The 13500-nt window shown below is 42.8% G+C and overlaps 1 protein-coding gene across 7 annotated transcripts in view; it reads right to left on the bottom strand.

Moving 5' to 3' along the window:
- The window catches only part of NFATC1 (nuclear factor of activated T cells 1), a 116170-nt gene that overhangs the window by 21161 nt on the left and 81509 nt on the right, over window positions 1–13500 (bottom strand). For 4 of the 7 annotated variants that reach the window (XM_054817149.1, XM_054817151.1, XM_054817150.1 and 1 more), the window contains exon 9: window positions 11593–12279. The exons of 1 other annotated variant lie outside the window; for it this stretch is intronic. In XM_054817149.1, coding sequence (XP_054673124.1) covers window positions 11593–12279 — 687 coding nt within the window. Of the gene's footprint in view, window positions 1–11592; window positions 12280–13500 lie in introns of those variants that run through there. 2 more of the 7 variants (XM_054817153.1, XM_054817154.1) reach the window with 2 other exon arrangements.

Raw genomic sequence — 13500 nt, 5'->3', positions numbered from 1 at the left:
TCTCACTTTTCTCTATATTTAAATTATTTTGGGCCAAAGTGAGGTATTCTTTAGATACACTTTTCCATGGCAGTCAAATCCTGGGCTATTACTACTCATTTGTACCATTTCGGTTTTAGACAAACTCCTCTCTCTCACACCCACACTCACCCTTTCCTCTCTTCTTCCAAAATTCATCTTTGCTCATCTTTTTTTTTATGAGGATGTTATATTTAACCTTCCTCTCATTTCTCTTTTTCTCAAGCCTTCTTTGACTCTAATTACACCACCAGGTAGTTTCACAGCCATACTCTCAAGTCTGAAAATTTAAAATGCTTGCTAATGGTGCTACAGCATCATGAGAAAGCTTCTACTTTTCAGTATGCTTCCCAAATAGAATAAATGTATATACACACATGCACTCGCTTGCACTTGTCACAAAGGGCTCCGATCCCCCAGCTGTGCTGAATCCTTGCCAGGGAGCAGCCCCACGCAGAGCCCCTACTTTGAATGGGGGTCCTGGAGTCCTGTCACACAGATCTGACTCTGCCAGCAAGTATGCACCAACTCAACTGAGGGTTGCAGCTATCTCTGGACTTGTAAACTAGCTACTAAAATAGTGCAAGAAGATGCTTTCGCATTAGCATGTCCTTCCGGCAAACCTTTCCTTGACTTCAGCGCTGCCGGTTCCTCTTTAGGACTTTAGTTTACCATTGAAATAGGGTGAAACATCTGGGATACTGGATTGCAAAAAGGTAACTCTAAACCCTCTGCAAAGGAGATGACATGGTCACCTTTATCTCTACAATTCTGGCTGTATGCCAAATAGGGCAGAAACCAGCAGTTTGCCTGGCAACAACGGAGGTTTGCAGGTTCCTACCAAGTGGTGATCTGACACTGTACATCCAATTGCGAGTCTATGGTTTAAACAGACTGTGGTGGTGCTTGTCTGGCCTGTAAAGGTCCAGCCTGAGTTTCTGGAAACAGTAGGAGAAATCCTGGAAAGTTCTCTGAAGCTGCCATTGCTGCCATGTTTGTCTGCTGACGCAAAAAGTGTAGTCTCCCTGTGGTTGATGGCACTTTCTGCCCTGGAATCAGTTTTGCTTCTTTTCCTTTTGCAATGAGGTCTTTCCCCACCTTACCATACTCTCTATGTGAAAGAAAAAATAAGCAAAAATCCCTGAGAACTTTTTCAAAGTTACCTAAGAATTCAGGGACTGGAGTAGAGCGGCCATCTCTATTGCTGGAGGCCCTTCCAAGGGCTCCCTTTCAAAGAGACTTTGTGCCGTGCCTGGGTGAGGTACATCTAGCCAGAGCTTGGACTCATTGTATCTTTCTGTGAAACCTGAATTTGTGTTGCATCAATTCTAGCAACTTCAGGAAGTTCCAGCCTTTGACCGCTAGGGCCCAAGGGACAGCTCTGTATCGTCTCCCGCAACAGTTAGCAGTTAATGAGTGAGGGAAATTTCTCAGAAGAAAGAAAACAAACAAGAGTGTGTGTAATTGAAAAAAATCAGGACCAGTTTCTCTGCTAACCTCTTTCTATATGACAATTTCACACATAGTCATTTTAGATTGAGAACATTTGAACCTCCCATTACTACTGACCGAAAGACATATTACTATAAAGAGAAGCTGCCTGGAGCAGTTGTTAATGGCTCGTGCAGATGCTCTGAGGTGAAAGCCCTCAAGTGAATAGCTGAGTCCAAGCGCAGCCTGGAGCATGGTGGAAGACAGAGTTATGACACGGGAAAAAAAAGCCAATAGCGAAGAGATCATCTTTACCAGCTGCTACAGTCTTCCAAAAGAATAGCTGGATAGCAAAAGCTCAGATGCCTGAGAAACATTCAGCAGCAGTGACAACTGCAGCTCAGAGGCATGCAGCAGCATGAAGCCAGATTTCAGAGCTGCCACAGGCATTTCAGCTCAGAAACTAACTGCGCACAACAGAAGGTCCACAGGATGGGCTTATCCACCTGACTTCATGTTTCTAAAAGGTTTTACTCAACAGGCACCTGCAGGATTTTCAGAGAAGTTAGTCATGAGTAGAAGAGACATCACTCTCGCCCACCATAACTTCAAAGAAGCAGAAGTATTAGTATACTAAGTCTTATAGCTCATTACATATATGTCTGTGTATATGCACACACATATATATGCACACATATACTTTATGTGTGTATGGATTTGCATATACAGGATAGAAATAAAAGTTAAAATAAATATTCTTCAGTTTTGTATTTTTGGAGGCTTCTCTTCTGACCCAAAATAGCATTTTTTCTACTCCTTAAGTAATTTGCAGAAGATTTTGCTTATGAGGTGGCAATGAAACACCTATTTTCCCTGAAGCACTAGAAAAAGAACTGACTGATGATGCCAGGGTATCAAAATTGCTTCGTGATACCTACTTCAATACTTATTCCGCAATCCCAAAGACATCACAAGAGTTATGAAATGGAACAAATCTTCAACGCTAGCTCCCACAGAAATCTAACATCAAGAGCAATCTGGACAGCACAGACATGAGGAGTCAAATGTCTTCTGCACTCTGATATGGCTGCAGAAAGGCCAAAATTAAGTAGAAAAATCATGCTTTAGTTGTGTGAAGGCAAGGGAAGTGAGGAATGCTCTTGTGCATACATGACACTTAGATAACATGAGCTATAACTACGTAAGTATCAAAGAATTTAATCCACTAATTATGGACTTTGATAGCCTGTAGCATTGCTTTTCAAGACTGTTCAAGTGCTCGTATTGCAATTCATGTGCTCAGGGACAATACAGTTTGGGAATTCCGACACACTTGCAGCACCATCTCACTTTGTTTTCCGATATTTGTCTTGCAGTAGACTTCAAAGTGTGCAAAACGTAGAAGACCTACTGACAAAGCAAAGCCTGTAAAGCAGGCAGAGGGCTGGTCCACTGGTTTGCAGACAAACCCTGCCAGGCTGGCCAACAAAGAACAGGACCATGGTTTTCCTACTGTATTTCTTACCGATTGTTTCCAGGTATTTTCAATGTCCAGACTTTGCAGGCTTCCTCAGTTACAGAGGAGGAGGGGAACATTTTGAGGGTCTGCTTTTTTTCATAAGCTTCCTCCGAGCCCAGAGATAAGCCTGTTGTGGAAAGCCTGTGTCCCCTTTGGTTGCAATCAGCATCAGCTACTTGGGAAGAGGAAAGATCAGGAGCCAGGTTATCAAGCAGCCCATTCTCGACAGCGATGGTCAAGCCACTATCAGGCCCACGAGCGAGCCCCCCGGTTGTTCGGCAGACACAGATGAAACAATCAACTGTGCCATGCAGAAATCTGCTAGAAAAGACTCCCTCTCTGCTTGTCTATCAGTGACCAGATTTCAATGAATGCAGCTATTATGCATTTTAACTACCAGCCATACACTTGGTCCTGTTCCCAATGAACCCAAAGGGAACGACGGTGTTATTGACTTAAGTGGGAGCAGAGGCAGGCCCTTCACTGCTCTGCGATCTAGCAACACTACAGCTTGCTAGGGCTTAGCCAAGAGCGCCGTACGTGAAGTCAGGGAGTTTACTCATGAGAGCGCTTCCTCTGACACGTATGTGTTTGCTGGGCTGAGCCAGGGGTTTGCTTTAGCCCAGCTATGCTGAGATGCAGCAGGGGTCTGCGTGATACTCTGCTCCCTGGAGAAGAGGGGTGTTCTACAACTTCCCCAGAAGTGTTTTGCCAGGACGGGTTCAGGATACGAGAGCAGGGAGGCCATACATGAGCCACGAGGCCACACCTGACCAGCTAACACAGCACAGCTCAGCAGAAACATTTCAAACAACCAACATATTCCTAAAATGAATCGCATTGGAACAAAGCTTTCTCATGAAGCTTGTGCTTCTGCAAGCCACATATTTTCCTTGGCACTCCTCCAGGCTTAAGAGCAGATGTAAATGTTACCAAGGCTCAGATACAGCAACTTCTTCTCCCCCGATCGCCAAGGAAAACTTACAGAAAATAACCCTTTTACCATTTGAAACAGCAATGCCAACAGCCATTACTATGGAAATAGCAGAATGAATCAGGCATGGGAGTGAGAAGCGACTTCTTCCCCAGCTAATTGCACAGCCACTAGCAGGGCTGCAGCGTGAAGCTGGCTCTTAGCTGAAAAGAGGGCGTGCAACTCGGCTTCAGCTGAACACTTAATGACCCAAAATGTTTAACACAAAGGTGCGCATGCAGATGCACATCAAGCAAATGCTGGGTTTTCAACACTAAAAATACTCGAGTACCAAAACATTGCAAAACACTGCCTGCTGATTTCTGGAGCTTTCCCATCACTTGGCCAGCCTCCTGCTCCCTCCACCAGTGTCTGCCATCACTGAATGAGGGTGGAGGGACTCAGGACTTCTCTGAAGGGACTGGACACTTCCTTGAAAGCCTAAGACTCAAGGACCTCCCTGGGAATCTAAGTGCTGATGTTAGAAGAAAGCAAAGTGTGCTGCTAGATTTCACAGCATACTGCAGCTAAGAGGTAGGCAGGTCTGCTCTGTGGGCAACTGCACACCTGGGACTGGAGAAAACCAGGAGTGACACCTAGTCTGGTCAGCTGCTCTTCTGGAGGCTTTCTTCTGGTGGGCCTCCAGGAAAACCCAATTCAGCAAACCCGCTAGAAACAGCAAAACCTGATCCCGTGGGTGTGCGGTTTCATGTAACAGGATACCCCTCAAATCCAGACGTGCAAGTCCACCAAAGGTCTGACTCGAACGCATGACTTCAGTCCTCCCTTACTCATCGTGTACAACCCAAGCCCCAAATGTTAACGACTCAGCATGTTTTATCACAGTAGCATGTACACTTTCAATCATCATTAGAGGTGAGGAGGGTCTAGGCTCAGGCACCACGCCAGATTAAGTAAAACTTTCCATGAGGAAAGCTATTTGTTTCTCCCAGAGCTGTGAGGTTGGCCAAGAGGGAGGGAGGGAAAAGCTTGCCCAAGCCAGACCAAAGTGTAGACAGTGTTACTGGACTTTGCAGACTACCTGCGCGTTGTTCTAATGACATCTGGACTACTGGAAATCACCGAGTGCACTCAGGAGTTTTCAGAGGCATAACTGTGGCAGCAGCAGACTAAACTTAATGCCTCAAGAGCCAATTGCTTTAATCATGAAGCTGAGATGTATGAAAAAGGATACGTTTCAGCAAAAGGATAATTCTGTCTGCTATGGTTCCTGTTCAAATAAACTATATCACCAAACCATGTGCATTTCAAGAATATAGAGGAGTGAAAAAAAGAACATATGGTTTAGAGGCAAAAAACTTTCATATATGCTGTATAGGAGATATATGGACTTGTCAGACATCTAACAGTTCAACACTGTAAGCAATTCATGGGAATGACATTAGCAATAGCTCATATTACATCCAGGAGTTACAGCTTTTACTGCAAAAGTTATTTTTAAAAGAGCCATGTTTAAAATGAAATGGCTGGCAGGGCTGCAGCTTTCGGTAACACTTTACCTGTGGTTTTGCCACTTTTACATACTTATTGGGGGCTTAATGCTCCCAATTTACCTTTTCAGAGTAAAATAAAAGTTGCAATGAGTGCATTCATTGGTATGGTGCTATAAAACTCACAGCTGTGCAAAGACAATCACAAGAACAAAAGCCTCCTTGTTTCACAAAAGATGATGATGTGGTTCTGATACTTTCTGTTAGCCACATATCTAAACATCAGATACCTTCATTTATGGCCTATGTATTTTCATCCTACTACACCAAGATTTATAGATGTGATCAAGTCAAGATCAGGATAGAGACCTTTATGAAAGTGTCCGTGTGGAGAGGAGGAGGCTGAATTAATATACAAAACTTCAGAGAGGAGATCTGTCTTTCAGATATTGTTATTCCAGTTCTGGCTCCTACACAGGACTTGGGGTGTTCTGGAAAATGTTTTTTTTCCAACGGTGGGTGGAACCCTGGCCCCACTGCTGGCAATGGGAGCATGCCGCCGATTTCAATGTGGCTGGGACTGCTTCTCAAAAGTTGAGATTAGAACCCAGGCAAATCTTGAAGAATCCAAAAATCTTCTTCAGCTTCAGTACTAAAGCATACCTTGATTAAAGAATCCTCCAGGATGCTGCTCTGCTTTCAATTAAAAACTCCTTTTGTAAAGTTCTGTGCCTTATATAACAAATGGGATCACAGCAACTACAATACACCTTGAAATCTGCTGAGAACATGTGTCATACATTTTTTCCTGTTGGTACCAATGTGTTTCCCCCTTGCTTTTTCAAAATAGCTTAATTTTCATCTGAATGAAAATTACTTTCTTTGATGTTTCTAACAGCAGGAAATAATTTCAAAACTGAGTGTCATTCTGCCGCAGGTAGAAAATGTAATAGCTTGTGGGAGTGCCAGTTACAACCTGAAAAATGTCTCTTGGCATTAGTATGCCTAATTGGACTTTCTCCATCCTGGTGAAATAAAAGATTTGGAGCTCAGTTCTGTGTTCCACCCAGGCTACACTAGGTCCAGGAAAGGGAAATGGGGATAAGGAAGGTGATTTCAAGTCACCTTTAGCATCTCCTGTTGTGATCCTGGCCAGTCCCCAGCTGCCTGAACATCCTGAAAGCTGTGTGAACTTACACTCCACTGCCTCTGGATCGGGGTTTCTTCTACCACTAAGAAAAGCAGTTAAAATTTGGAAAAATTATCTGAGCTACCCTGGTCAACAGAAGAGAAGCGTGGTTAGTTCAAGAGCAGACTGGCACAGCTTTCGGGCCAAGTCCTAGTTAGAGGGCTAGAGAGAAAAGCACATTCAAAAGTGAGATATAAATTAGGTAAATTTTTGCATCTCCTTGAGAGAACGACTGGTTCAAGGGATCGGGAAGAGTTCTCATCAGCTTGTAGCTTCCCCAAACTGACCATCTCTTTGGGCAATGCTAATTCCACTTCACACCTCAAAGGGCTGTATAGAACATTAGACTCATCGATGCCCAAATAAAATGTCTTCTCTTAAAAGCAATTACTGTACGGACTTGTATTGAAGAGGTCCCTCAAGCCTGCCTAAGGATTTTCCATGAGCTCCACCACCCTAGCACCTCACACTTCTCCCAGGTTAGATCTGAAAGGGGAATGTCACATAACCTTCACTGTCCAGGGCAGGGGCAGCACAGGCACAAGGAGCCAGCGTTAGCCCTGGCATGCTCTGCCAGCGTGCCCCAGGTTGCTGCAAGAGCTTCTGGCGGGGAGGACAGAAGACACCTCCTCTCCCGCTGCAAAGGACCATGGGCTCCTGCAGAGGTCCAAACCCAGGCATAAATGTCACATTTCAATGGCTTTTAATCAAGTCTTGCTGTGAAAGCAGGAAAGGGAGTCAGCCATAATCTTTGTTAGGAGGTTGAACTCAGAATTATTTTAAATGAGTGCTGGTATACAAGCCAGATACCTTTCAATATCAAGAGCATAACCATAATATATCAAGTATCTCTTTACGGGGTGAGTTTTAAATATGTTCTACATGTTGAATCATATATTCACATACTGAAATGGACAGCACATTTAATGAGTAGCCCAGGTGGCTACTGCAGATTTTGATTTAAAACAAGATTGCCAAGAGCAAAACTTATTTGCCAAAATGGAAGTCTCTTCAGGTGCTCCCTTTATATCACTTCGGCTGCCCACCATTACCGAAGCAGAAAAATGTCATGTACAGGATATATATTTATATAAAGTCACTGACTGGTTTTTTCCATCTATACTGTGCAGTATAGATGGTCTATATTTGGAGATACTCCAGACAAAAAGGAATGAATTTGCTTTGATCCCATAAGCTGAAAGCAAAAAAATTCTGTTTATACCTGGTCCAAGATTGCTATACATATATTAGATACATAAATCAAACCTCCCTAAAGTGGTAAATAAGCAACCAAAATTTTACCAAACATAATCTGGCATAACCAGTTAGATATTTTATTTGTCCGGTAGTCCCATAAGTATGTTAGATGTCTATGCCTCACACTTCATAACTACTTTCAGGTAAAACTGGAGGTATTAAATAGCTACACGACACCATGAAGATGATACACTTTTTTAATGGAGTGATGCTTTAGGAATTTAATTTTTAATGTCATTAAAATATTTCATTACTTTTAAATTACTTTAGGGATGAGGGAAAGAGTTGGTACACTTAGAGTGGCAAGCAAGGAAAGCAGTCAAGTACATCTGACCTCTCTCTGGTTTCATATTGTTCACAGGTGCAAAGATTAAAAAAATACTGGAAAAAAGTTTAAATCATGCTATATGAAGGGATCTGAACTGAATCAGTGAGACAAGAAATTATAAAGAGGGACAGCAGCAATCTGTTTTTTAAAAAAGAGTAACTGTCCTTACTCACGGGTATAAGTTGATATTCTGGTTTTCAGAATATGGTCATAAAGCACAGATATCCCACCCACTCCTCCAACAAGGAAAAACTTAAAGATGGATATGATACTAACAAGAAACAATGGTGATGGCTTAAAAGCTCCTATACCAAAAAAAAAAAATCAAGCACATGAAAAATGAGCTGCTTCTATTTGGTATGAGCTACTCTGCAAAATCCATTGTCCCTTATTCCACAGTTATGGCCAGAGGTCTGAATGAAGCAGCACCAGGCACAAAGGCATTGTGCATGTGGAGTGCTTGGCCTTTTTAGTGCAGATCTCAGTGAACAGCACCGAGCAGGACACCAGGAGCAATTACTGGTGGTTTCCAGGCAGTCACCATAGTGGCCACACTGCCCTTTGAGACTGTGTGAGGCAGCCCAGATGTCATCCTTCCATAGCTAATAGGTGAGCATGAGAAGGGGATTTTTTACTGAAACAGGATGCGTTGATTAGATAGTTGCTGGGGAGGATAAGATGACATCAGATGTGGCATCAAGTCACGCTTACTCTGGCCTACGGGTGGGCTGCTGCCACCCAGAGCGGGCCCGCTGCACTCCCTGACCTGCAGCAACAGGCTTCCTGCCCCTCTCGTGGGCTGGACCCAGCTATTGGAGCCAGGCGATGTGGTTCCATGAGCTGACCCAGAGGAAAACTACGTGGGTTTTGCTGGTTTTGGCAGGTTAATTTTCCATTAGCCTGCTCTGCCACTCCATAATCAATTGATATGACTCAAAGGAAGCAGCAAGACCATGTGGCTAAGGGCAAAATGGATCGAGGCTACCCTTTCCATGGGAGCCTGCAGTTACATCAGATTAAATGTCATGTGAAACCAATCTCTGCACTCATGGTGGTAAGGCTGCCTCCATGAAATGCATATAGCGTAGACCTAAACAGGCTTCCAGCCTGACTCACAGCTTCATACTCCTGTGCTGTGTCTGAGGCATGCTGGGGCTCTGCATGAACTGAATAGAGGGTCTTGGCCAACACAAGTCCCACAAGACATGCTTCCTGCCTTTAGCCACTCTGACACATATTTTTTCACTCGACTGCCCAAATACTGAGACAAATAAGAAGACAGTAATAGTCCACTCCTGATTTCTACAAGGGCTTCATTTTGTCAACACAAAGCATAGAGTGGATGACCTTTTCTTCAGGCAGTGAGATAAGGCATAGAGACGAAAGGGCAGCTCACGTGGGTTACACTCCATCAGTGGGACCCCTAAATATCAGTTTAGACATCAAAAAGGGATTTCTTCTGGTTACCATTTCTGATTACCACCCTTAGAGGGAACTGGTGGTGTTTAATTTTTTGGAACAACATAAGTTAATTTTTTTTCTATTATATACTGTTACCATGACCGTTATGTCTATGAATTCTTTCTTGGTCTATAGTTCTTGTGGTCAGCCACAGAACGATTTTGATAGCCTGCTGGATGCCAAAGGGAAGTATATCTGGATTTGGCTAGCTGAAGAGATCTTCAAAGTCAACTTTAAGTATCAGTGCAGATGTACATGGTGGCTTCTACAATTACTTCTGATTATCTGTCAGAGGACTGGTGTGCTTGTGCGTCCAGAAGAGGGGATGGAGGAGAGACGGGGGGGTAAAGACTAAACCATTTATGCTTCGTCAGAGAGAACAAGCATTGCTGAAAAAACCTAAGATCTCTCTCAGACCACATGGTAGCAAATTCCTCTGTTCCTCCAGGGGAAACCTGAAGTAGACATGGCTGAAGAGCCTCACCCTTCATCCCTGAGCTGCAGTCCCATCTCTCCAGCAGAGACCAGCCAAAGGCAGCTTTCATAGTGCTGTCAGAGAAGTGGTTGCTGGATTTTGGAGATGTAAGGCAGAAAGACTGCCCATTTCTTGTGCTTTTCTAGAAAGACAGCTATAGACTAGGTTTAGATTTTATCTGTATTCTCTTCCTTCCATACATAACTTCTGGTTTCTCTCAAAACCAAAAGTTGGGCATAGCTTTTTGTTCTGGTTTGTGTACACTTCTTGTTTGGTGTGTTGAAATCTTGTTCCTTACAGCATAGATGTGTGGTAAAAATGCATGTTATATGAAGAAAACCAAAAGATGTGTTGTGCAGAACTTCAGTGAACTGAACTCCTAATTCGGAAAAATTCCTTAGACCTGTCTATCATGTAGCCAATAATAACTTCTGTTAAGAAAAATAATTTCCCTGGAGTTGAAAAGCAAAAGGCTGCTACTCAAGCTCCAAAACATTCATTTGTAATCCTAATTCAGTGAGTATCACGCTGTTTAAAATAGAATGACTAAATGTCTTTTTTTAAAAAACAGTGCAATGAACTGTCTTTAAATTCTCCCTGAAAGACAATCACATTCAGATGTTCCTTGGCACCATTTAGTTTCAGTGCAGCCATTTCAAAGGCATTTCTTCTTCAAATAGCATGGTATGTTATATAAAGTTATGTGGCTATTGGAAGGGAACTCACGTACTGCATTAAGGTGAGGGTCCAGAATACTACTGGGATACTTAGCAGCAAGTGCTAAATCACAGTTCAGTGAGGTCACATAATCAAATTCCAGATTATCCCTTTTATTACATTCGACTAATAAATCTTTGGAAACTAGAGTCTGACAAGTTCATCACAGCATTTTAACTTTTCAGTGGTGCGTGTAGAATACATATACATATAGAATCTTACAAAAGAAAAAAAAAAAACCAAAACCATCAGCAAGTCCACAATAAGAATGGAAGAAAAAGTAGTCTTAATGTCAGACACCACCAGACTGAAAAGTTACACTGAAAGATGTACCTCCATTTTTAATTTGAACCTTCTCAACTGAAGTAGAGCAGTTTATCATTTAGTTCCAGTGAACAGAATTGCACATCAGACATTTCACTGCTTTATGGATGGGACAATGTTAAATATGTTTTCACTGCAGTTCCACAGGTCACTGGCATGGGTATAAGCCAAGACCATACGGTTAAGATTATTGCAACATAGCTATCGGTCATGCAGCTAGCTCTATGGTAACTAACAGCATTTAATGCTTAGATAATACAGTTTCATTGTCGCAAACACAATTAAAGAGCCCCTTCCCGTATAGAGACAATCTAAGCAAAAGTCCGCACCATTCCACCAGGTTGTTAATTGAACTTTTTTCCACCAGGATTCAAAAGGAGGAGGGGGTTAAGGGAACTCACTGATATAGCAACATGGTTGAACGCAAACCTATGCTGCAGAAGACTTACCATCATCCAGGTACATCTGGTCCAATTCCTCAGGTTCTCGCTTGATCGTTACAGGAATAGGGGCCAAATTATGATTACTTTCCTCATGCAACTCTGGCAATGACAGTGGTTGGGTTGTTGGAGACTCATTTCTGTGAACCTTCGGCAGTTGCTGCTGCTGTTGACCCATTATGGATGAGTGAGTTGGACTGCAGGACTGCAAATAGGTTGGCTCTTGGGTAACAGATGGAACTGGAGAAGAGGGACTGTTGGGATAGAGTGTTTGTTGATAACCAAGGGGACAGCTACTGCTCAGATGTTGACTCACCTGCGGCTGCAGCATGATGTGAGATGATTGCTCGGGGGAGCTTGGGTGCACAACTATAGACCTTGGCACTTCCTGTATGGTGGGGACACCTCCAGTGGGCTGCTGAAGTCCGAGGTGACTGTGGCCTGGGTTGGGGATGCACTTGTAAGGAGAGGATGAAAGGTCGTGCAGCTTGGGGCTTGCGTTGGGAGAGGGTGACATCACAGCATTTCTCTGCTGACAGGAGGCAAAGCCAGCCATGAGGCACGAACCAGGATCAGGGGGCATCATGATCTGCTGGCTGTAGTATGGTTTAGAGAGAGGGCTTAAGCCTTGGTTCATTGGTCCACAGGTTTGAGCAGGCTCATAGTCATCTGTGGGTTCTGTTTTTATAATTGGAACTGTTAAAAGAAAAAAGTTTTAAATAAACATGAGTTGCGTATTGGTATGATCAAGTTGGCTTGTGGCTAGGATACCCTTTGCAAAACAAACAACGTCTTGAATAAGACTCTGTGTGTCTTTTGCCTAGTTCTCCCACCCTATAAAAAAAAATGAATGAGTCATCAGCACAAGAAAGTCACAGCTGGTTCTAATATTGAAAAGGACTATTTTCTTTGGACTCTCCTCCAGCACTAATGTGCTATAAAAATCTATTTGCAAATAGCTGTGCTTCAGTGGAAGCTTTGGACCCAAGGGCTCCATGGATTTGTAGTAATCAAAGCAAGAATTTTAACTTGGATATACTACTGCGTTTCTACAGCTACTGATGGTCCATTTGATAAATGTCTGCACGTTCGGTAAACTAGAGCATAATAAGGTAGAGGTGGGGCTTTTAGAATTCAGTGAAAGTAAAATTGCAAAGATACATGACAAACTACTATGTACAAGAAGTTTTCAATTATGAGGGTATTTTTGAGAATAGGATTTGATTTATTTAGTTTTTACATGATTGTGTTTAATCTTACTAACCAGTCAATGGGTGTAAGATATTGAATAAGTTGCATCCAACTCTCAGTCATTCTAAGTTGGATCAAACTGCTAATGCCAGCTCCTAACAAATGTTAACTGAGTGTCTGGCTACCAAGAAAAATTGACTCCTATTCTATACCTCTGCTTGCTCCTCCCCTTGTCCCAAAACAGACTCTAATTGATCTGTCAAGCCACGTCTCTAAATACCACCAGCACATGGACAGAATGACTGTCTATGAGCATCAACTCAGTCATGACAAAAGTAGAGCTGCTTTCTCAAATTGGAGAAGAGGTCCCTCCTCAAATCAAAGTGTCTTTTTCACATTGGCCTTCTCTCTCAAATCAGAGAGGTGCCATTACTGCTTCTCCTACAACATATGCAGTGCATAGGTAAAAGACACACACTTTCTCTATCAGGAAAATTGTAAATAACAGGGCCAAGCTAGTCTGTAGATGTATTTTTTCTAGCCAGATGCAACTCTAATGCATACAACAATTGAGTATGGATGCACAGTGGCATTCATCTTCTTTCCCAAAAAGAGATCCACAGGAACAGCCGTCGCTTGAAGGTGCTGTTGGAAATATATGGATAATATTTCAGAATATTAGAATAACTGACCTGTTGTGGCACAAAGCTATTAATGAAAAATCTT

The sequence above is a fragment of the Grus americana genome, chromosome 2 (assembly GCF_028858705.1).
Source record: "Grus americana isolate bGruAme1 chromosome 2, bGruAme1.mat, whole genome shotgun sequence".
In the NCBI taxonomy this organism is placed as follows: domain Eukaryota; kingdom Metazoa; phylum Chordata; class Aves; order Gruiformes; family Gruidae; genus Grus; species Grus americana.
The sequence above is the reverse complement of the archived record's forward strand: the minus strand, read 5'-3'. Positions and strand labels throughout refer to the sequence as shown.